Source organism: Anopheles maculipalpis, chromosome 3RL (genome assembly GCF_943734695.1).
Source record: "Anopheles maculipalpis chromosome 3RL, idAnoMacuDA_375_x, whole genome shotgun sequence".
Lineage (NCBI taxonomy): Eukaryota > Metazoa > Arthropoda > Insecta > Diptera > Culicidae > Anopheles > Anopheles maculipalpis.
The window spans coordinates 24,785,617-24,811,330 of NC_064872.1; the positions used below are offsets into that span (position 1 = coordinate 24,785,617).

General features: G+C 44.3%; 2 protein-coding genes across 2 annotated transcripts in view; both read right to left on the bottom strand.

Annotated features, from left to right (window-relative positions):
* The window catches only part of LOC126565697 (uncharacterized), a 341,656-nt gene that overhangs the window by 227,619 nt on the left and 88,323 nt on the right, over positions 1-25,714 (bottom strand). The window lies entirely within an intron of this gene.
* On the bottom strand, positions 12,403-24,992 carry LOC126564628 (zinc finger and SCAN domain-containing protein 2-like). The gene is made up of 5 exons (XM_050221709.1): positions 24,799-24,992; positions 16,943-17,225; positions 15,421-15,914; positions 14,854-15,019; positions 12,403-12,717 (listed from the first exon to the last, which is right to left on the bottom strand). Exons 1-5 carry the CDS (start codon positions 24,988-24,990, stop codon positions 12,425-12,427), a joined length of 1,428 nt encoding a protein of 475 aa, XP_050077666.1. The 5' UTR covers positions 24,991-24,992; the 3' UTR covers positions 12,403-12,424.

Below are 25,714 nucleotides of genomic sequence, written 5' to 3' on the forward strand. Positions count from 1 at the left end.
TCTTGACGCGAGTAGCGTACCAAACGCGAATTCCAGCGCGAAACACAGCTTTGCTACATTGTTGCAGCGAATCGCTCGGTGTCATTGTGAAAATGATGCATTAAAATTTATTTATTTTTTAAAAAATGAGGAATAAATAATGAGGGTTCGTCTGCGAAAAAGATTCTCAGAAGAAAATTTGATACCTTTTTTTAAAACGTGATTATCTCTATAGTTTTATAACAAACTTTGTGCTTCTACTGCTGCATGCTTTATTTTCCTAGAACGTTGCAATCACAATTGCTTAATCCACCAGCCTGCTGTTGGTTTCAACACATTAGCTTGTAATGAACAACACTTTAACCCGCTCGGGCGTAACAATCAATAATAAAGCAGCGGCGACTGTCAATAGCGGCTAGCTTTAGCGTTTTTATTCAAATCCAAACCCAAGTTGCTTGCTTCCTTACGAGACTCCTACACTCCATCCAGAGCCGATCGTATCGTGAATTGTCGCGCTGCAACAAACGGTCCGCCGTATGCATTTGGTTTCGTTCTACTGCCATTTCGTAAAAACCGGTGGCTAACTCCCCTTGTTTGGACCTGCCGCCCGGTGCACCACACCGACACACAAGGCCCCCAAAACCAATTGACTATAACTTACAAAACAATTGTTTTGCCAAATCTGCATATCGATACACACCGGCAGGGCAGCAAAACTTCCTGATTTCCATATTCATAACGACACGGTAGCTTGCATCGTAGACGAAGGTGTGCGAAGCTTCCCTACACAGATTAGGTCAGTTTCGTACGCGAACGGTCAGGGCCGAACCGATTCACCTACCCGTAAATCAACACACGCTTAGAAAATTCCCTAAACAACTCCTAACTTACGCGTTGGCGAAGCTTCCATCCGGAAGTCGATTCGGTGTAATGTCTACGCTGTACATTAAAAAAAAACGGGTCGGCGGTGCAACTCCCGCTTGCACACTAGAAAGTGCGCCGTACCTAAACTCCTTTTCGGGCTATTTTTCATTCATATGCTCCATGCTCCAGCTGCAGTGTGCTACGGTAGCGAATTTCCTTCGCGGTGAACAATCTACGATCATATCGTATCGGGCATGTTTTGATTTTAACATTAAACATAAATATTAACCCTTTACCCCATCCCTTAGGGTAGCTGGTCGCGTCTAGTCGAGTTCAACCACATAGGCCAGGTAACAAATACTCAATTATGCCGTATTTGGGTGCTAATTTAAATTTTATTGTTTCGGTGCTACCCGGTGGTAGTTGCCTCCGGACTGCACTGAAGCAGCATAGAGTAGCGCTAGAAGTTTCTTACTAGTTGGCACCGATTGGGATCGTTGAAAGTTGTTGGCGGTTCGGTTGGCTTTCGTTTGGGGTTGACTTCGTGCATCTTATCGTACAACGGAATCCGCAACTGTGTGTTCGACCGTTAAGGGCATCCTGTTTGAAGGCACGAGCACAGAGTTATGTTTTACATCGGAGTACTTATTGTTCCGGTGGAATGCAAAGCTTTCCCTGCTCTGCAAAGCTTTTTTTTTTCAACATTTCGACGAGAAAGAAATATTGAAAACAAAAATTATTGATGTTTTGGTAAGAGATCTGATCAATTATTACTAAATTACTTATTAAAGGTCTGTTGTACTGTTGTTTTCAGTTGTTGTTGTACTGAAAAAAATATTCATTTGCGCTTTATTCATTTTTTAACATAATTTTTTAATCTAAAGTCTAGTCGTTGAACATTTCTATTCGATACCTTTTTATATTCCAAAGTTTTCTTATCTCCATCCATATTGTTAGCCAATTCCAATTATTTTTGTTACTTACTTGAATATTAAATGCAAAATAGTTCATTTCAATCTCAACCGTTCGTTTGTTTTCTTATCTAGAGACTAGATAACCTAGTCAAAAAGTTCATTTTCGGATCTTGTCTTTTCTGATTTTTCTTTCACTTTGTTTATACGTAGCAGGATAAGCGTACGTGGAGAAGGCTCGGACGGTATTCGATATGCTTCTTATCATGTGAAAACCATCGTCGCTACCGCCTCTGCTATCTTTTCGCTAAAATGTAGTAGCTAGGGGTTTACAACTTTCTCATCCTTTGCCATGCTATAACATAACATACAGTTTTTAACACATCTATTTAAACACATTTCAACCGAGTATGCCCGTGATAAGGCAAGGAATAAGGAGGAAATGCCTTATAAATATGGTTATAGAATTTGTTCAACACAAGCGGTGTGAACAATACGGCACTGGACCGTCATAATTAATTATAAAATATTTAAAAGATATAGCTAAAATTTATGAACTAAGAAGTGTTACAGTGAAGCAAGTGAACAGTCTTTTAACTACAGATAAAGAAGTTAAAGATACGAAGTAAAATATTTTTTTCGGCAAATTAATGGATTTTATTTATTTTAAATTTTTAAAATTATTTGACAGCTCAAAAGTACAGTTAGCTTAATAAGACCAACCCCTTTTAACAAAATTGCCTTAATCACCACTAATAAGGGTTTTTCAATACTAATTTTCCTTAGTAGTGGCTTACTTGGCGGATTTACAAAGTTTTTGTCATTAGAGTTGTTGGAATAAATATATTTTTTATCATTTTACTAAAGGCCTTTGGCTCTCTGCGATGTAGTTTCTAAAGTCAAAATAAAAATTTTCTTCACATTGTGATATTGAATATTTTTTCAAACCCGTTTTTTAATGTATAAGGCTTTTTTTGGGGCGGCCCGGTGGTGTAGGAAACATAGCGCCAGTCTTCAAACGACAGGACCGGGGTTCAAATCCCATCCGGAGGACTGACCCTGTCAGTCGTAGTGAGGACTCACTATCCAACTACGTGGTATCGGCAGTCTAGTAAGCCATTTCGATGGCCGGCATGACCTTAGAGGTGAAATGAAAAAAATCTTCTAAATCATGTTCTCCCACCTCAAATCGTCTCTGTGTACTTCTTATTTAATTTTCATAGCTAAACCTATACCTCCTCGAACTAAAGAAATAAATACCTCACCTTTTCATAGCTCAAACTACGGCTCTGCGCATGCTTAAGAGATGAATTCAATGATCAGTTCAACTACTTCACGCGATTATTTATTACTTCAATACCGTTTGGATTAACTTTTGCCATAAACATTCACCAGAGGATGACTACTGTTTTGTCTAATGTCCCGCAACAGCCTTCCTTCCAACTCCCACCCTTGTTGACACTTGTTAGAGCAACTTGAGCAAACATCCAACGATGCTAAATGCTCTGAATATTTTGCACTCGTTCCCTTCGAGAAGACAGTACAATTCCCTAGCCCATAGCTCGGTGTGGTCAGTTGGGTCAACGGGTTCTTTTTTTTTGCATGACGCTCGACGAAGTGCGACCGCGTGTGCAACAAGATAAAACGGTGGTTAACTTAAATCATACGTTCAATAAATATAAATTGTCATTTCGTTACGGCTGCACCGTTATGGGGCGATAGGGTTGCCATTCGGTGAAGTTCACCACGAGCAACAGAAAAACCGGGAAGGCCACCAACACCCAGCATGAAACACCCGTTGACCCGAGGTAGCTGCCAGTTGTGCGCCTTCTGAACTATGTCTCTCGGTGACCGTACAACCACCATCGAGGTGTTAAATTGAACTTTTATTGAGTTTGGATTGGTTGTCGCGAATGATACAGTTGAATGATATTGAGCAGGAGCAGCAGCAGCAGTAGGTTTCGTTGTCGAACGGGAGCAGCAAAAACAGTGTCCAGATGCATGCAGCATGCAGAACCACCAATGCATGCGTGAGAAAATAAAACAACATTGTTCCAGTGCAATACCAGAACGCGAACACGGGAACGGTGGCCTTTAGTAGCTTTCTGCATGCGCTTCGAGCTGTGTGACCATCAGGTATTAATCATTCGTTGTTTTCCTTGCTTGTCAACCTACGAACACGTGTGGGATATCGTTGTCTGAGGGTAACTATTTTCTGCTGCTTCAACAATTTGTGTCTACTCGTCTGGGCTAAGGAATGTTGCCGTTGCTTTGTAAGCGATCAGCTTTCATCACTGCAATTAAGGGCTCTATTCTACGTCCAAACATGGACGCCGCATCGTCATCTTCTATCAGCTTAAGAATACAATCAATATTAGATCGAAACAGGGCAGATCTCTTCTTCGGTGGCATCTCCCGCCGACACACAATACAAATAGAGACATTCAACATTTTAATTGTTCTCGGAACCAACTTTCCACAGAATCACTCTCGAGCCTCCCAAATATTAGAACCCCTGCACAGGTCGGTAACTCTCGAATATCATTTCTTTCAAAAGCACATTTCGACTCTCAAGAGCACGTCGGACAGGATGATGCTACACAGGATCGACTTCAGCCGTCGTCGTCGTTGTCATGCGTCAAATGAAATTAGTTTCTTCGCCTCCCGGACGACCTGACTTCCCGCGCAAGCCACGTCACGGCGTGCCTCATTTAATCAAACATTACAATCACCTGTATTGTTTAGATTTTTAATTTATCATCCTACTCGGTCGACCCGACCGCCACCCGGCGGCCAGCGTCACAAGAAAAAAAAAGCAACAAAACAACAACCTCCACGGCGACTCCTTCACGACGACTCCCGAGAAGCAGCAGCAGCGTACGGAACCTGCTGGTGGGAATTGTTCACGCGCAAGCTCACTCCGAATCCCTCGCTTCCGAGGCTGGCTCCCGTACTCCCGGGAACACTCCTGGCGCGACCAGACGCTATGGGGGTTTGCCGTGAAATTTATGTTTACTCATGCACTTGATCGTTTTGTCGATCAACTTCGTGTACCCGGTGCGGAATAAGTTTGAGTATCATCGCTAGAGTCAAGTGTGCCGCCGGCGACAGAAACTTCACCAGTAATCCCTTTCCCGGGTCCCTTCTTCTGGTGTAAAGGCTCTCTTGAAGGCATTTTCGTACTTTTGCTTATTTGTTTTCGTTCGTTCGGAGGAAGACCGATGATGGAAAAGAAAAATTATCTGGATTAAACATTGCTGGCCTTCATTTTTTTCGTACGAAACCTCACATGATTTCTTGCAGCGTCAGTTAAATTTCATCTCCCAAATATCGGTGGCTTAAAATATTGTTAAATGTGTATCAGTGTAACGATTTCGTGAATTTACGCTCATTATTTCAACTGAGTATTGTCACGAAACGTTGAATCCCATTTTTTCGGCATAAATTGGCTGCTATATAAGCAAAGCCACCAATGAAACGTAATCGACCCGTGCTTCACACCGAAAAAAAAAAGAGCGAAACGATCATCAACGCCATCGACAAAGACACTGATCGATTTTAGACACCGCTCACCCGATCGCCAGTTTCGCACTAATGAAGCAATTAATTATGGTTGCAAATTAAGCCATTACCGCGCTCGCTGTAAGGACGCGTGTTGTCTGGAGCACCAGCCAAGCTTCAATGTGTCGTTTGAATTATTGAAATTTATATTTATTTCACCATTTAATGGCACCCGAGAATGGGTGCTTTTACATTTGCTAAACAACAAAAACAAGCCACGATGCCACTGGCTTGCCACATTTGCGATGCATCTTCATTTCGCGCCACTGGGAAGGATTAACTGAGGACTACCGAGGACGACGGCGGATACACTTGATGATAGCTTGTTTGTGGAAGATTAAGCACTCTCCAGCACATTGGAGAATTTTCTTTTTTATTCAAAAGAATTAAAAAAAGCGTAGCAGCAACTGTCTCTCTCACCGTCCATCCCACACCATAATTGTCTCATTACGCTCACCGACCGCGCTCATCTTCAAAGCGGTGGCGACAAAATTGCAACAAACTCTGGCACAGCGCGAACATTCAATCTGTAGCTGAAAGCATCCGGCATTAAATTAAGTAAATGGAGCTCACTGGATGCAATCTGGCGGTTGAGAGTAGCATAGCGAATCGTACCAGTGCAAATAATGCAATGAAAAGCGAGGCGTCCTTTACGATTGTGTGTATCGCGTAGCGATGTCTAATCGTAGTTCCCGTTTTGATACACGAGCTGCACGACACCTTTAGGGTGATGCACGAGACCGCAAAAAGTCCCATAAATCAGATAATGCTTTCTGTACTTCGGACATGGAGTAGATTGATCGCGCCACACCCTTCAGATTTTTTATCATTTATGGCCTGCAAATAAATACAGGGGTTTTCGGTAAGAATCTAAAAATCTGTTTAAATTACCGTATAAAGTTCAATAAATACGACCACAATTCGCGACCTATACCTTGACCATTAGCAACAGAAGCTCCGGTCTTCAAACGTCTGGACCGGGATTCTGTCGGGATGACATCCGGGATCGTCCCCCCGTAGTGAGGACTGATTATCCAACTACGTGGTATCAGCAAGTCTAGTAAGCCATTCGATGCCAACGTGACCGAGTAGGTTGTTAAGCCAAAAAGAACAACGGAACAATTGGGCAACTAGTTTTTCAGAATAACTAGAAAAGTTGAAGGATTTGGTAAAAGTGGTGTGCTGCAAAGTTACAGTTGCAGTTTTATGCGCATATTGCATATTTTTCACTGGGTTGAACAATGCTTCTAACATCATGACTACAGAGTCACTTATTTTTTATGTAAATTATAATTTTAAAATTTAAATAAAAGAGACTCCCAAACAGAGAATATTTTAAATAATTTTTTAAAAAGTTTAATGAAAGTTTGCATCTCGCTTACACAATAGAGATTATGTTATCTTAAATGAGTTTTAACTTGTCTGAACACCCCTGTAAATCCTCTTTTCTTTTGTGCACTTGAGCGTAAGTATGCGTTTGGAGGTGCAAGATTGTATCCACGTTGGTTTTTATCACACCCACCACGCTATCCATCGTTGGCCAATCACCCAAGGAAAGCTTCTGCTATTGGTAAGAAAGTTACCAACCGTTTTTACTTCATCTCATCGCCAATACAACCGCAAACCTAGCGCCAAGACTACCGCCATGTATAATGAATGTAAAAATTTTCCTCAATTATAATGATTGACTTTTTATATGAATCGTCTTGAGCTCTGACAACTTGTCAACGGGCGGACGACAGGCGGAACAGTAGCAATGTGCGCTGCAACCGTGTCACAGAACGCCCCAGAAGCGCAACGGCTTACAAGGCCTACCAGGCCGGAAAAGACCTGAAGACGTCTTGATCTTGGCGGACCTCACCTGATTTTCGCTCATTTATTTCTGCATGATTATCGGTGATTTCGTTTTATCAACCGATGCGGGGGGAATGCATTGGTGGGAGAGAGGGGGAGGAAGGGGACGTTTTCCGCTTTTCCGTTGTGGCCGTAACGGCTTCGCTTTTATTCAAATCGACAAACAATACAATTCTAATTGGTGCATCAACGGTGGTGGTATCGGATCCGGTCTCTCGTCAAACGAAGGCACCAAGTCGGCGTACAGCGACCCCACCATTATGGTGATGCATTATGCTGTTGAGATATAGGATGGAGAATGCTTTATAATGAAGCATCCATTTATTATGCTTCATTACTGCTCTGCCGCCTGTCTCGCTCCGGAGCGAACTGTCATGCCCGGGAAGTGTATTAATAATTGATTATTTCATTACTGTTCGATGGAAGATTGGTCGCAATCGCTTATCAACTCGAGGCTGGTTCGGATGTTTAAAGGCAATTTATGATTTGAACAATCTTTTCAAATACTTACCTGAATTGATCTTCATTTTTAGAAAGGACTTGCTGTTAGATTTGTTATATTTTTTCGCACTTTCTCATCCATCGAGCATTGTATGAATCACACAAAAACGAACGATCTCTTCCAAATCGATCGTTGCCCAAAAAAAACACTAATCCTACTTGTCACCTCGTCCATTAGGCGCTAACTTTCGCGACGTTTGTACGGATTCAACGTCAAATCGCCTTTTTGCGATCACCGACTCTACTTGAGAACGCAACTCATTCAACCTGCTTCAATCCATTTCATCTCCTCGGTTCGTGGTTGACCACGGATCACCACTGTACCGAAACGCTGTCATTCGTCGTTGCGCCGTAGCCCTCAAGCACGCTGACAAACGATGAAATGTATATGGTTTGCGATATTGCTGTACCGTTTCATCGTGCGCCTCCCGAGGGGCTCGTTAGTTCTCCGGCCACGGTGACCTGACCCGAACCCGAAACCAGCTTCAGAAATACCACTCGTCATTCTCATCACTTTTGCACATCAGCTTTGGACATCGATCGGGCACTCTCTGGTCACTGTTGATTATGTTCCGACCGGGTCGGAATGATCGATAAGCTTCGATAAGCAAAACTGATACCACAGCCCCCCAAAAACGGATCGGTTCCAACTCTCGCGAGGGAACACTGCATTGACAATACTGTCAATAGGTCCGTGGTCCAATTCCCACAATTCGATCCTCGTTTGGTGGGTTTTTGGGCTTCACCCGATGGTGACCCCGTCCTCAGATGCTTTCCCGCAGGTCTTCCTCGATCAAATGAGTTCGTGTTGCCAGTTGAAAGCAATTAGTCTGTGCCGTTGTAAGATTTCCATGTCCGAAATCTTCCGAGTCTTGCAGCACACTATTCAAGGTGACAAACGGGTTCGTGACAAACGACTGTTGAAAGATGATCGCCCCTATCAATCACCTCCTTTTCGGTACCTTCGTTCATCGCCGAGCGACATACCACATTGTCATATTCAAATTAGTGGGAAGCAAACAACGTACATTCCCATATCAATTTTTACTAATTCTATACCAAAAACCATCTTGTTTCGGTCCCCAGAAAGAAACAAGAAAAAGTAAACCTTCTAATAAGTCAATACGTGGTTTTTGAAGGACACCGAAGGTCGTATTGAACGAAGCGAACTGAAAACGAAAAAAATATCCCATAACTTGAATCAACGTGGTAACGCTTCATACTGCCTACGATAAGCCGTACCCGATCGATTGTGTCGATCGTATCGATACATCAGAAATTCGATCAAACGAAAATATGTCAATTACGGGCCCGGTGTGGACATGAATTGGCTTTTTCGGGATTGCTCGCAATCGGGACGCAACGAACGCGTTTGCGGCGCCACGTGAAAGGACCGATGGTCGTTTTGAAGCTAAGGAGCGCAAACAGAAAAAAGGCAAACACACTTCGCTTGGTATCAATATCAAATCAGGTTTGTTGGTCGTGTGTCGTTCAAACGGTTTTCTATGTTAGAGTTTTTGTTTTCTGTCCCAAAGCGATGCATTCGCTCGATCGAGTTTGATCGGACACTTTGCTTTTTTCATCATCCTCAGGCTTAATTCACAAGACGGATCATGTTTAGCCACAAAATAACTTCCAAAATATCGCATGTGGCATGTTTTGTTGGGAGTTTGGTTACGGGCAAGGTGACAGTTTTCTTCGTAACACGAGCGTATAGCGTCAGGTTGAAATATGAGGCCAACTTTGGAGGCATTCGCTTCGGACACCAATCAAAAGACAATTATTGCATATTAGCAGAGTTTGCTTTGCCTTGTGCGTGACTGGGAATTTATTGCGCAATGTAAAAGTATGTTTTTTTGGGCTGCGAATAACAGTAATACGATTAGGATAATCGCTCGTCAGTATTTATAAATCGTATACGACGCCAAATCAAATGGAATGTCAATGTTAAGGAAAATAAGTCACTTAACTGCAATATGTTTAATATACGATCAATGGGAAGGTCTAGATTTGATAGTATCGCCGGTCTTTTCACAGCAGGACTAGGGTTCCTATCCCATCCTGACCGTTCTCAAATGAAGTCCTTTCTCAAAAGGTCTGATGTCTAGTAAGACATTCGCTACTCGGCCTGACCTAGTCGGTAGCTTCGCCAAGAATAGGAAATAGAAAATGGGAAATAGGCAAAAGAAGAATACATTTTCAATTGAATTTTGAGTTGAAAAAACAGTTACATATCACGCCTAAAGCCGTAAGTAAACAAACGATCATTATCTCCGTTCCGTCTTATACACACTTTATTGCATTTAATCACACAAATTAAACTAATATTTACACACCCCCTTTGTCACTTTACACACCAATCCGTCTGGGAGTGTGTGAATAGCATTAGCATAATCCTTCCATAAATTACCCCTACTTGTGACGCTGGCTACCAGTCACCAGCCAGGAGACATTCTCTGGCCCAAACCAAACGACCGAACGTGTGCCCGTGTAATTAGAATTCACCATCACGCCCTCAGCCTGAAATTGTAAGCGTTGTGTGCGACTAGAAGAAAACATAGAGAGTGCAAGACGAAAAAAACAAACAAACAAGTTGTAATTCACCACACCACGCATCGGACGGCGACACGCAATTGACACAAAATAATTTGTCAACCCGCGCAATTGGCTCATGAAACGTTGGTCAAACATTCTGTGGTCTTTAGATGCGGGAAGTTCTCGCAACGGCAACCCTTCAGTACTACTATCAAACGTACTGTTTCTGGTTTTGTCTAGCAGAGAGAAAATCCTAACCCACAACAATTCGAGGACGATAATAAGCAGGCGTCACGGACCCGGGCGTCGGACGACAGAGATGATTTATGCAAAAGCGTTCATAAGCAGCATACCTTCGACAAAATCCGAACTAATCGTCCAGCAGTCCAGACTTCCTCCACGGAATACGAATCACTCTGCTTTTCTTGCCGTACAGCTCTTTGGTTATGGTTTTCCCTCCTCGTCTGGCAACACGGGTTGGATAGATTTATTAGCGCAGCAGCAATAATTCATTTTAGCACTTGACCAATCCTGAGCGTCGTCGTCGTAGTGGTAAGAAATAGACCTTCTCCCCGATAAAACGGTCAACATTGACGTACGAGTTGTAAGTGTAAAGTGGGCGTTATATTCAGCTCCAGATATGATACAACGCGGTATAAAATTTGCTTATACCAAACCCCAACCAAGCATGGCACAAATAGAGCAATGATAAAAACATTGGAACTCAAGGTTGATTACTTGCTACTAAGTGCAATGGAACGGTTAATCCATAGTACAAAATAGTCAGACATGCGTGCAATGGAATACATCTACTCAGAGACCATAAAAACCAAAAAACAAAAGGTACAACAACAGAAATAGCAACTAAAATAGTTTTCCATGATTTTCATTCTTCAGTAGCGCTCAAATACTCATTAAAACTAGTCAGCTCTATATTAATGGCCGCAATAGTAAGTCATGTTTGAGGCGGCCCGGTGCTATAGGCGACAGCGGCGCCGGTCTACAAACCCGGCAGAACCGGGGTTCAAATCCCGGACCGTCCCCCCGTAGAGAGGACTGACTATCTTACTAATTGGTATTGGCAAGTCTAGTCTATTCGATGGCCGGCGTGATCTTAAGGTCGTTAAGCCATGAAGAAAGAGAGTTAGTATTACTTGTATGGAGAGTTCATTAGAAAGTATGGTACCACGGAGTTGTTTAATTATTTAAAACCTTTTAAATAGCAACGCTTTGCCACATAATCTGAAAAAAAAATCCCTAATATGGAATTACAGATATGATTTGATTGATCCCGAGTTCTTTCAAGTTAAAGATCGGTGCCGGTAATAAAACTTTCACAGAGACACCCTGACTTCGGCGCGCGAAAAAACATATTAAAGCCTGCTATTTTCTTCGATTTCTTGGATACTTATCAGGAGAGGCAAATGTAGACTCAGAAACTCATACGTAAACAAAAAATACTTACCAGATCCTCGTTTTCTGCACAACAGTTGTTCTTTCAATTTTTTCTCCCCTAAACTAAACATAAACAATTTTCCACATCATGTTATGTTTTGTAAGTTTTCCGATATAGTTATTTATTTTCTCACTGTACAATACGCGATCATTACAGCTATGTACAATCCATACATCTTTCTCGATAAAACTCAAGAATAATAAAGTGAAATATTTACACCATCTTTGCCAGCCTTAAACTGTTATCCTCATTTTGCACGCATCGCACTCATCTGGTGCGTTATGTGTCAAATACTTAAACAAACGATTACGAAGAGAACCAGGAGGTAGGAAAAGTGCTCGTAGTTAAGCGTGTTATGTCTTTGGCCAGCGGACTCCGTGGAACTCGAAAATAATAATAATCATAAAAATTACCCTCCCAAAGTTTGGCATCTTCGGAGAACAACCACTATAGCAGGGGGTAGCTGGGCTGAGCGTGAAAATTGGCTTCCAATTCTCACCGCTCTTCTTCTCCTTCCTCGCTTACCTTTCAAGCCAAACCTTTCAGGTCTATTTGTTTGTTTGTTCTGTGTGCTTAATATTAGCTGTGAGTGAGAGTCCGTGCTAAGCTACTAAAAGGGATGAGAGTGCGAGTGAGTGCGACCTTTGTGTGTTGGCGTACGTACGCCAGGGAAAGCGTTCCGTGCGCCACTGACAGTGCGCCCAGTCGGACCAGGTGGTAAAGTGGGCTGAACGTCCACTACTTCCGCACAGCCGACGCCTTATCAGCCCACCCCGGACAGCATCTGTTTGGTGTAGCTCGAGAAGAGCAGATGTTTGGAGAAGTTGGCCAACCGATCCGCGTCAACCTTCTCGAACGCACTTGCACTGGTCGAGCTACCCTGCAGCGAAGATGGCGAAGAGTTCGATTCTTCACCCTCGCTGTGACTGTGGGTGCTTCGGTTCGATTCTCCTTCGTGGCTCGAGCCGGTGTCTTCGTGCGTTTTCATGTGCGCCTTCAGATTGCAGGCAAGCGCGAACGATTTGTTGCAAATTTCACAGACGTGTGGTTTATCACCTGTACCGGAGAGAGAAAAAAGAAGCATAAAATAAAATAAAATCTTTAATAATGCGGAAAAGGATATTGAGTGATGAGCTTTGTGGCACTAAAGGAAAAGTCGCTACATTCCAACTCAAAAGAAAACGATTCAATGGCCCAGATATTAGTACAATTGCCGATCGTTCCATTGGTGTCTCGTTTGCTTCGCTTTCGAGGGATGAAACAGCACGCCATAAAAGACAACACATCCACAGCGGTGCCCACCAGGGGGACCGATAAGCGCAACAATAACGACATCATAATGCAGCCGTAATCATAAATTATCCTTCGCGCGACAACATCCCTATGGTGCGGCGCATAGCAATGACCGCATTAATAAAACTGTGCCCCTCCATTCGTGCCGGTTGCGCAGAGGATCAATTGATGCAAAAAGAAAACAGCAACAGCGTGTGTCCGTGGTGCAAAGACAAGAATAGTGTGCGCATGTTTACAAGCGCTAGAACACGATCGCTGACAATCGTTTGCAATTCATCAGACGCTTTGTGAGATGACGGATGGTTAGCGCATTGATTGACCTTCTTCAGGAAATTTTCTGGCGCATCTTGCACTCAATCTTAGACAATTGAATGCCCAGGCATCTTTGCTGAGACAGGTGTGATTTGGCCTTCACTTTTTTTACGCTTGGATTTCATACGATTTCATGACAGATGCAATATGAAATTAAGCAACTAGCCTGTATTCCAGAACTCCAATGTTCTATCATTCTTGACATTATTTTTTTTGAATGGTTAAGTCCAACACAATTCAAACCCCGCTTATTCCTCTAAAAATTCATACACTCATTAGACTCTGTCCAACATCACGGTGAGACTGTCGAGGCGCAACATCAATCACGCCTTTAACACTTCATCACCAAAGCCCGCATGACTCTCGACTAGCCTGGCCTGCCGACACTGTCGGTGACCCTCTCCCACGTTGACGTAATCTTCTCCCCCCTGCAGTGCATGCTACCTGGTAGCAGCTACCGTAGTTCAATCTTTTTGATCGTCTCCGACGTCTTTCTGCCACATCATCAATCGATCGTACGCAACGGGCTGGGATCAAAAAAGCACTTCATATATTACTACTTCATCACGGCTCATACATCACTGCTGTAGAACATCTTCATCTTCTATTGCCTGCGTAGTGCGGCGTTCTATGCCACCCAGACTGCTGCTGGACATGAAAAACCTTGAACGCGCGTAGCGTTTTAATTAAGCGTGAATTTTCTTCCGGCGATGAATAAACGAATTATTAAACATACACAAAAAACACATCTACCTGGGGTTGGAAAAGAGCAGCGAAGAAAGGAAGATGTCTGGAAAATTCTATCGTTAGTACAGGTGCTATGAGGAAACGGCGACTTATGCGCAAGAATAAAAAAAAAGGAACAGCTCTGGCATTTATTAATCGAGATGATTTTCAATCTTCCATCAGCTGCCTCCTCATTTAGGTTGAGCAATTGATTGAGATGTTGCCAGAATTGGTCTCAAGCTGCTTACTCTACGTGCTAGAAAAACCCCAAAAAAAACATATCTCTAAAGATCCCATTTCACTAAGTCATGATCTTTTTGAATTATCCACTTTCTCTACACGCACAGACCGAAACCACCAACGAGCAGTTTGCTGTGATCGTTAAAAGTATGTTCTTCGATAGCAAAAGTCCCTTTTTTCCGGTGTTCCTTTTCCTTCCCATCCCGAGGAATATGTTGCATGCTCTGAGATGAACCGAAATTGTTGGAAAGAAAGTCAAGAAGACAACCCCACTTGACATCGTGCTCATCGATATTTCAAATGGTTTATCTCTTCCGATCACCACAAGAAACAAAATGGCATCAGCGTGCGGTAGAGATCGGAAGATGCGTGATAGCCGCAGGTTAAAAGGGAGCAGGACATTAGGACGAACCGTTGCCGTGTACCAAATGTTGCCTTTCGGTCAATTTCTGGCGTATAACCCTCGTTGCGTGATGTAACAACAGGTTGCAAGAAGACCCTCTAACGATCCGAAACAGGTGAACCCTACCCTACTGTCAGTATGTTATCAGTAGCTACAAGTCACAGGATGCGACAGAATATGGCAAAAGATGCGTATAGAATGGAACGAATATAGCTTACCTGTATGCAGGAAGAGGTGATTCTTCAGGTTTGTCTGCTTGGAAAAGCCTCGCGAGCAGATGTGACACTTGAACGGCCAGGAACCATTGTGGACGTACATGTGAGACTTGAGATCACCCGGCGTCGGGAAGGACTTGGAGCAGAGGCTGCATTTGTGCGGTTTGTCCTGCGGATACCAACAAAAAAAAGAAGCAAATAAAGACCCAACGATAAGTAACGAGCGCTAGCCGGACGGAGATCAAACGGAATTAAGAAGCTAAATGTCATGCCGTCTTTGGGACACAGCGCAAGAAATAAATCACCACTATCTTGGCCAACCGCCCACGCTGACGAACCGAGGAAACGATCGTTGAGTTCATCACCCGGCCCGGATCGTACAACAGCTCAATTTAGTGCTCGTCGAACCAAGACAGTGACAACATTAAACTTGACTTTGATTGATGGAACCCAAGATCGAACTGGCTAGATTTGGAGCACAACGGTAGTGCCCTGACCACGGCCAGGGATATTTGAATTCCAGCAAAACTCGCCTCCGTTCCCGATTTGGTGATCGATCGAATTCTTTACCTTGATGTGCGTCATCCGGTGGTAGTAGAGGTTGGAGCTGGCGGTGAACCGTTTGCCGCACACTTGACACTGGTGAGGCTTTTCACCCGAATGTATCCGGACGTGGGTATTAAGCGAGCTTGACGTACTGAAGCCTTTACCGCACACACCACACACATGCGGCTTTTCGCCGGTGTGTGTGCGCATGTGACGCTTCAGAAGACTAGGACGATCGAACGCCTTTCCGCACACCTCACAGGGTAACATGGCCCGCTCGGAGCGGGCCGTTGGACGAGCCTTGGGTGAGGCCCGAGATCCTGGTCCAGCGGAGATAGCCGCCAGCTCTAAATCGAGTCCTGCGTCACACCGATCGCCACCGGTACTGGCTCCGGACGAGATCGAGATCGATGAGTCGTCGCCCGACACCGATTTGTGTTCATCTTCGGCGCCCGATGATGGTGAGATCGGTAGCATCACCCTCGACAGAAGCGACGTCGAAAGGTCCAACGGTGAGTCTGCAAAGGCAACGGTTCGGAAGGAAGAGTCCGATAAGTGATCGCACAATGCTGATCGCAACATGCGGATTTGTTCATAGCACACACATACTCTCGACCACTGTTTGTCGGAATGTGTGTCTGCACAAGTTCTTACCAAGCTGCTACACTTAACGCCTCGTTTATTAATCGACGATCATTAGCGCTAATCTAGCTCATTCATTTCACACCGCTTCATTAATTGTGCAGTCGGGAGTTTTATCATTGCACACACACAAATACTCGCCTGCAACCGGTAAGCTTCCTGTGGTCCCAGGGCAAACCTGGTGACAGGAAATTAATTCCCACCAGTGCTTGTGCCAGCCAAAGTGTTATGGAAATCAGTTTTGGGCTTAATTACTCCCGATTCTCCTGAGTCGGTTGCTGCGGCGAATCCCTGGATATAGCTCCCCAACTTCAGCAAGGAGATCATTATAAATGGTTTTGAGTTAACACTCAGGAAACGAAAACGAAGCCGTAGTCGAAAAGGTGCAACACAACTGCAGCTGCAACTGCACAAAGGAAATGGCCATCGGGAGACGGCGCAATTCTGCACGAACCCGAGCAATCCAAGAAGAATTTCAACGTCCCAACCGTCGCGCCGTTCCAATAATCTCGAAGGCTAATCTACCGAATTATTTCAATTATTTTCTTGTTAAGAAACACAACACTCATTTGTGTGTATTAATTTAAGCTCTCTTTCGGGAGCGATCCCGTCGCGTTGGTCATAGTCCTCGCGACCTCCAAACCGCGATCCCGATTACACAAACGAGAGCCGGCTATTATTGATAAAATCACTATTTTATTTATTACGAAAAATCGCTCTCGTCGTTGCCGTGTACGAACAACGGCCCATGCGTGTGCTGGGAGCTGTACGTGTGATGGGTGAAATGAATGCTATCTCAGATAGGCTCCAGATGATCTCGAAAGCAACGGGCTTTTGTTTCTACGGTGACTCCCCGTAAAAGGGTATTAGGCTGTGAGGAAAATGCATAGAGGGCGCTGCTTACCTTCGAGGATCGAGTCCATCGTTTGGCGATACAGCTGGCTACGCATCCGGATGAAGAAGAGCTCCTCGGGACCTTCGGGCAGGTAGTACACGACCAGCTCCTGGTGCGACGGGATTGCCTTCACGATCTCGTAGATCGGCTCACCTTTCACCTTGGCGCAGACCACGTTCACCTGTGGGCCGTACGTTTCCGACACGCGTAGGAACCGGATCCAGTTGCAGTGTCGTACCGTTCGTCCATTGACACTGGTGATCTCGTCGTACAGTCCAAACCGGTGCCGAATCTGTAACGAAGGCAATGTAAATGTACGGTTATTACTCTATACTAACAAGTTGTAAGGTGATAAACGGAGCCTTATGAGGGTAAATAGCTATTTCCCGTGTTAAATCGTACGCTTTCACTCAACAAGTGTGATTTGCCCCTTGACATGATGACAGCACGCATCGTCAATGACAGCTCGTAATGCCTTAATTAATGACACCTAAACGCCCTCTTTGTTGAATTCCTCCCCTACGTTCGTTTCGCTCTGGTGAACTATTCGCTTCGGACGCCCCAGGTAATGTTCCCCTTCATGTGATTTATGAAAAATTACTCAACCATATAACCACCGACACGTAAACCGACCATTCCGCGCACAGAGGGTGGCTAGACGGTTCTCCCTTCCTACTTCTTTGCAAAGCGTTAAACTATTGTCACTTTACGACTCCAACCCTCCAACATCCGTCTTGCCCACATACTCGACGAAGACGTCGCTTAACGAGTGTAAACATCCGTCGATCCCTGTCGAAGAGTCTTCTCTGGTCACCTCCGTACACCCTTAAGCGATACATATCTAAGTGGACATCGGAGTAAACGAGAAACGAGCCAGCTCCATTCTTGATCCGATCGATACAGATCGAAATTACAAATGTTGGATAATATATTTCGATGGCCACCTGCCGGAGTCTTTTCCCGTCGATCGATCGTTCCAATCGCCATTACTGCCCGGTCCAAAGATTGCAGAAATGTTTATGAATATATATGAGGAGATAAAATAAATTTCCGCTTCGCGCTACTTGTTGTTGTGGCGCGGAGGCTGAATGAAGCATCCAGGTCGTTTCGTATGCGTCCGTTCGGTTCACAGGAAGGAAAAGATCGAAAAATGATACCAAATTGATGATCATAATTTGCAATTTCACTGTAACTGATCGTCTACAGAGCGTGTGTTTCGAAGCATTGAAAGACATTACCGATTCTCGGGAAATCAACAAACCCAGCGAACGAGAAGATGAATGCCATAAAACTGGGAGCCCTTTTCCGGCTGCCCTTGTTTTTTGGGGGAATCGATTTTTGTCCATAAAAGATGCCGTGAGACATTGAATAAATGCCATCATTATGCCAAAAATGTTGGCGATGATTACTGATCCCTTCATTCCTGGCGCGGTTTATGAGAGGGACAAGGCTATTGTAGTCTTTAATCTTGACAATTCCTTCCAGAGAAGGGAATTTATTTTTGGAAATATGTTTGTCCTTAGCTAAGGTATAAATGCGAAATTCCTCACAAATTGGGATCTACCTGAAATAAAACCTTGAAAGAACTTTTGTCAATAGAATGTTTACCCTTTTCTTAACCCTGAGAACAAACCATTCTACTGCAATGTATCGTACCACATCGTTTCTCTGTTAATCCATTAGAGAAAATCATGTTCTGTCATCACAGAAACGTCCTAAACCAGTTCACAACTCATAATACTCGATTGAAAAGATGTTCTAGGGTCACTTCTCAACGATCGTGAAAAGTGCTGCTGTCGAGTGGAAGAATTGTCACTTCTGATTGTTCTCTGATTTATCAGACCATAACTCCCACTCGTCTGGATTCCAAGCCCAGTGGTGATTTATTCTAGCTCAGACAGCTCAGATCGCGATGCCTCGCCCAAATCCCAACTCCGACACCGATCGAGTCGGTGGTTGTGCAAAACAAATTGTGTGTGTTTGACAATTTATGCACAATTATCGCATTTGATTTATGAATATGAGAACTGTCCGATGTTTGCAGGCACGACTGTTGCGTTGGAAGCTGATCAACTCATGAACATTGCCTGTCCATTGCCCATGAGCCGGAGCGAATAGTTCTTCACTAGAAACTAGTTTTTCTTCCTGCGTTCTGCGGCCATTGGTTTGGATGAAACGATGGTTTATTGATTTATTCGTTTATTATCAGATTTTCGGTGGAATAGGAAACGACCCCGGTTCGGCTCCTATTAATTTCCGAAACTACTCTACTCCCATACCCATCCAACCTGATCCAACCTATCTCAGATCCTTCCGATTATCCAGAATAACCATAAAGATCGATAGCATCCTGAGCGAACGATCATCATTAAATGAGATACTTCAGGTGTATCTGAATGTGGAGGAAACGGATAGGAGCTGGAGATAGACATATTCGGTCCATCGACTTTCGGCAGTAAAATAACGGATTGCCATAAAAATGACTCCAATAAAGCACGGCATCGCTCGTCGTTGATCTCGTTCCTAGGCGTACGGGATGATGGTTTATGTCATGGTGTCTTCTTTCTTTTGGGAGTTGAGTTTCGGTGGTTGTGGAGTGTCCCGAGGTCAGCAGGAGATAGATTTTAAAGCACATAAACTTCAATTTAGTGGAATAATTAATATTAGTTCAATATTAGTTTAGTGGAATGAGCTTTCGGTTTTGTTGCGCCGACCGCTCCATCGACCACCGGCCAAAGTCGTGATCAATTTATCTTCCAAATTAATATTTATTAGCTCTAAAACGATCACCCAATGGTTGGGCTCTACGAAAAGTCAGAAGGGAGAACAACACAAGCTCCGAACCCGACAAATGACACTAATTTAGAGCTTCCTCACATGCGAGCTCACCCCAGACTCGGGAACCTAAAGCTTCTGTGACCCTCGTAAATCTCCTCGCGACGATCGCAACCGCCAATTCAGCATTCCAAAACATAACAACAATCCCATAGACTTCCTCACCAGAATAGACTCGTCGATTTCAATTAATTTTCTCCACACAACCAGACTTTGAGAGACGACCGCAGCCTTTCGAGACTCAATGTCTCGACCTACCGGGATTAGCTGCCCAAGTACGAGGAAAGGCTTTCAGGAGTATTAAGCGAGACTGTCGTGTTGTTGCTCGTGATGTACTCGGACCACGAAGAAGCCCACTGAACCTTTTATGCAAATGAACGGTCGGCCTTTTTATCTCGGGATCACCGGGTGAGAGGAGCTCGCTACAAGAACAACTGAATTCGGATCCTAATGTCACGGCAGCGAGGCTGAATTCCACACCACTGGGAGCCGAAGGGACGACGTGTGAGACGAAACTCAATTAAACTGGTGTAAGAGCGCCTTCGAACAAAAGTTTGGAACCAACCGTTTCGATCTGTTCGCTGATGTCTTTATTAGCGATTGAGTTGTTCGAACGGTAGCAGAGCCGAAGATCCACGACCCAAACAACTGTAACAGTACAAGGTTCGATGTCTCAGCGCTGCTGCTGAACGACTCTTGGAAAAGATGTACGATATCTTCTACGTCAAACGAGGCTTGGCTCTATGGTTTCTGGTTTTCGCAAACGAGCTTTACCTGTGTTGCCCCACCGAGGGCAGTATCTGCGCGCATTATGCATAATTAAGTAATTGTTTAATTACAAAACTTGAAACGTGTTTGCTTCTGGTGCATTGTCGCATGCACGGAATGCTTGGGAGAAAGTCCCGCTGTTCCGCAACAACTCAATCCGCAGAGTCATTTGCAGTGATTCACGCGACTCATTTGCATCTCCAGACGTAGCCAGTGAAGAACTTGAACCTTTGTAACCGGTAAGCCATGGTAGCTGACTCTAAAATCCAATCTTTATTTGCACAATTATCATAAAGATCCCGAGTGTATTTGTGTGCGTGCGGGATCGGCTTACAATTCGCGATGGGTTGCCAATTCAATAACCATAACTGTCAGATGATCGAGTGAATGAGAATGGAAGGACCAGATCAAACAGAGTCGCAGGTCGGCGTCGGCTTTTTCTGTGTGCTCTTGCTGGACCATTGCATGTGCTGCATCTGCAACCGGATGAAGACGATTATGATACGACGAGTGAACACTTTGACATGCAACTGGCACTGGGACTTCTGTCTTTGCCCTTGATTTTCCACCATTCGCCCTTGGGTTCTGTCTTCGTTATCCCACCGCGACAGCTGACAGACATTCGAGGATCGACATAAACGTTCTCACGCTCACACTGTACTGCCACAGAGGAGCTAGATTGGGTTCTCAGGACACTGATCTTAAGTACAAAATTTATGGACTATCTACCGTGCGACCTTCTCAAGCAAAGGGTATCGGTATAGCACCTGACCACGGCCCAGAAAATTAAACTCAGTATCAATAGCCCAGCGTTCATGATGCAAGACCAAGGGATATTCCCTCATTCCATCCTGAGCGAAGGAAAAGGATTCGGTTACGGTAACCTAATCCAGAAAGTGAGGTTAAGACTTTCGCCCGATCCCAATAGTCGATCGATGTCATGCGATGTCAGTTTCTCTGATGATCGATGAAGCAGCATCAGGTGTCCTCCTTAGTCATCTATCAACCTTTGGACACCACTTGCCCAGTAGCTGTGAGGCAAAGAAAGTCCGATGGTGAAGAAATAATTAAAAATCAATCAGCCAAAGCCTCGGTGGCCTTTGTTTTGGTCGACCTGGTAGGACTTTCTAAATAGCCCAGTGTGGTTGTGGTGTGTGATGGTGGTTTTGATTAATACATTCACACATTGAAGGTTGGGATCCGATGGCAGACGTGATGGACTTCTTCTTGGGCGATCCAGTCCTAAGCTCCATCACACGATCACTTCCCAAGAACTAAAGACATGAGTCAAGGCGACTTGCACGCGACAAAGCGGAGAAGATATTTATTATCATTGCAACTGTCTGACCGTTGCCCGAGTCCCTTTATGGAAGCGGATAGGTGTCCACACGTCCCAAAACGTACTTCGAATGCATATTCGTCCATGCACTTAGACAACACGGGACCTTCTCGCTTGAAGTTGGCGGGAGTTACAACGGCCAGCTACGACTAGAACGACGCACTGGGAAGTGGATTTAGCCTGTACGCCTTCTATGCTATGCCGCCTGTCTCAAGAGCAAGGTGTAGGCATATCAAGCACGTTGTCCAGGTGTCGAGTTGTCAATGATTAGGTTGTCACCGCGAAAAAAAGCGACTCGACGTCCACCAACTCCACGCGACTGTGGGAATCGACCGACCAAACGAGCGATCAAATTGCAAGGCTTTTCGCTTGTTCGACTCTCCCCAGTCTCGATCCCAGACAATCCATCGAATCGATCGTTTCTTTCTTCGCTGCCGACGAATTTATGACCCCGATCCGGTAAGCCATAAACGCACCACTCAGTCAGGGACTTTTCAACCGAAAAATCTTTCACACGCCCTCCATCCTAAAACTCAAACTTGTGGATCGATCGAGCATTTGATGCAACGAACCCGCAATCGTTTCCAAAGCGCATCGAAAGGTCATCAATTAGCGATCGTTCGCAGGCAATAGGAGCACCTATCAAATCCGATGCTGCACCTGCGCACCTGCAAAACGACCATTCTTAATGATCCCTTATTTTTATGTCCAGGAATCTTGATCCTTCCTTCACTTTTGTTACGGTGCTTCGGGATTCGTTTGGCCTCCTTTTTCCGATCGATCACCAGAACCAAAACCGTTTTTTTAGTGCTTCATCCTTATTGTACTTCTTTCCGATTTTCTGAGTCATTATCGGCGCCATCTATCTCGAATTGGCCCAGGTACCATTCTGCTGTGTGTTTTTGTACGTCTTTGAATGCCGCTTCTCAGCGTTCAGGTTTATGGTGCCTCGTGTCACAAACGGTGTTGGTGACTTCGAGAGGGTTCAAGTTCAAGTTTGTGGGACAATTTCCCGTCGTTCGCTAATGCCACTATTCTAGCCAGTGGGCTTAGGTCATTCACTGACACCGCAAGACGCAATCTGACTTAATTGTGCTTCATTATGTGACGCTTGTGTTTACCACCCCTCTGACTGGGTGGTTCTCCCAGTCGCAAGGGTTCATAAATAAATTATGCAAAATCATCACTCCGTCAGTGTATTGGATCCAAGTCACAGTGAAAGTAATGCACCCGAAACACACTACTACGCCTCTGGTTCAATAGCCGCTTATCATGTTGCACTTTGATTATGGAAATTGTGCAACTCACCATAGAGTTGTGCTACAGATTCACACCGGAAAGGTTGTTGGCATCTGCGTTATGATAAGAGAAGGGAGATAATGGAAAAAAGCGAAGGCTTTACCGCCCTACCAGGCTGAGCGCACGAGCCCATGAACTTGTCTCGCTAGCGAGATCTCTAGCAGGTGCCCAGGTTTGTTCGCGGGGCTAATTGATGCAGTCATTTCTATTTCAAGATTGTGTGGAATGTTTCTCTATTATTCAATTGCAAAAGCATCCTAACTTCTACCAACACACCCAGATATATTTATTTACAGTACAAACAAGCATCAATGAGAGATATAGACAGAAAGAGAAAAGCAGTTGTTTTCCCTTATTAGAAAATGAACTGTTTTTCATCAGCACATTATGGCAAGGTTTTATTTTTTCGCTTTATTATGTGATTGTTTCAATGATGTCAACACACATAAGAGAAGGGAGTGAAATTAAAAGTGCTATTACAACGCTTTGTTTCCCTGCTATTAGACGCATAATCACACCCTGATACAGGCATAACACACGCAAGTGCATCTTTAATTGATTTGTGAATCATTTTTTCCCAATAGCTTGCCTGGGAGTTTCCCATCATTTCCTTAATTGGAGTAGCAAGTATTGCGAACCGGGCAGACACTTTGGTATGTGATCTGTTAGCGTAGAAAGGAAACAACAACGTGTAAATGAACCATCGGTACGGTACGTTGATTAATTGAAGAACTGGATATGTCCACACCCTTCTAAGGATTGGATGTACGTCTCTGTTTCATGCTTTCCAGCTTTCAAACCAAAAAACAAATCAAACGATCATCGCAATCATATATCACGTGCTCTCTCGATCGATCGATAAATGATCATAAAACCTTGATAAGAAAAGCATCATTACCGTACATCTTTCACTGCATTATTCCACCCGGTAACCGATTTGCTTCAGGTGGAAACCTGTAACCCTAATTACTTGTTGAACTTCCAGAACATTCTCCCTGGGCCATATCGTGGGAACATCGCGATAAGATGCGGGCAGTACTTGCGTATGAATATTCAAAGAGGGCACATCTTCAACCCCTTATAAAACCTGGATCAAAACCCTCTTACGACGTACCCTCTTCCGGCACGGAAGAAGGCGCAGTAAATTATGACTCCTTCGTCCCAAAATTCTTAATGTCACTAACGGTCATGCAGAACATCTCCCCCACACACACACACACATTCGAGTAGGGTGCGTCTTTAAGAAAGTGATCATTGCGATTCTCCCCCACTCCATTTTTGAGCGGCGATGGTTGGTTGTTATTCTTTAAGACGTTCCCCATTTTCTCACGGTCATGGGAGGATGAGTTTTCTTTCACACCCGGCTGACTTTTCTTCGGCTCACACGTTGCTCAGCAACGTGTATCGATCGTTGTCGGCAGTGATGAGCTCAGGAACCGACAGTAAAAAATAGGGGTTCCTATGTCCATCTTAAACAAAGCCAAGGCACAGCACGAAGACAAGGAACATTTTCCAACGGTCTTTAACTGACAATTTTACAGGTGCACAAGAGGGTAAGCTAGTGTTTTCTTTTTTAAATTCCTACTTTGTGTGCCAAAAGACACATCCCCAAACCGTTACTTACATCGTCCTCCTCGATAATTGAATAAACGTCCAAATTGTCGATGCGAACTGTGCCCTGGAAAGGATAGCACAGTGTACCTTGCGGTATGGCCGTGTTGGACCAAACCGTGGCCGTTTGTTCGCGGGAATTCCGGGCACCCACACCTGTCACGGCAAGGGCAAATTCTTGCGGTATCAACACACACGTTTCCATGTTCGTTTAATGGATTGTTGTTTCTAACAGAATGAATGTCCTTTAACAGTCGTTGCAACTCAACACTTCACACTCACACAATTTTGCTTTTTAAGAAATCACTGTTACAATCGAAATCACTACAAATCACCCAACTTTCATCGCCAAGACACACGAAATTACCAAAAACACGAAGCGGATGATCTTTGACCACTACCATAAACTCTTCAAGTGATAAATAAACTACTAACTAAAGGTACGGTTGCGGTATCATTGTCGTTTTGCGTCGATCGTCCGACACGATCATTGCTTTCAAATTCGAAAGGCTAGTACACACCGACGGCTTAATAAAGCTTGAAATCTGAGTCAGTCACCATCGTTACTTCTTAGCGCTCTTAGCACAAAACTAGCAGCCTCCTTTGTTTATACTTTCCCTTTAGAACACTTCATCAGTCTATGCATTCAGCTTGATTGCCGAAGAAAAACAAATCAAAACACACGCAATTCTTTTCTCCGGCCCTACCCGATACGAAAGACTTAAGCGACGAACCTTTCCGCACTAACGGAAATATGTTGCTGGGTCCGAGAAGTTCGACCCGCTTCGACGACGTGTGCACAAATACTGGCCACCGGAGATCGTCGCGATCTGCCCGTGACCTTCCCGGTAACGGCAGCATTCGATCGAGCAGCACACACACCGGCGATCGCCGCATCCCGTTCCAGCGTTCAGGCTCGCTCGAATGCG

Bases quoted from the DNA above. Each gene is read 5' to 3' on its own strand.
- LOC126564628 (XM_050221709.1), bottom strand. From the start codon at position 24,990: ATGGAAACGTGTGTGTTGATACCGCAAGAATTTGCCCTTGCCGTGACA. The intron at 15,020-15,420 runs GTAAAGAATTCG...TGGTATCCGCAG, and splicing joins ACCGGATGACGCACATCAAG to GACAAACCGCACAAATGCAG. The intron at 12,718-14,853 runs GTAAGCTATATT...TCTCCGGTACAG, and splicing joins TCACCTCTTCCTGCATACAG to GTGATAAACCACACGTCTGT.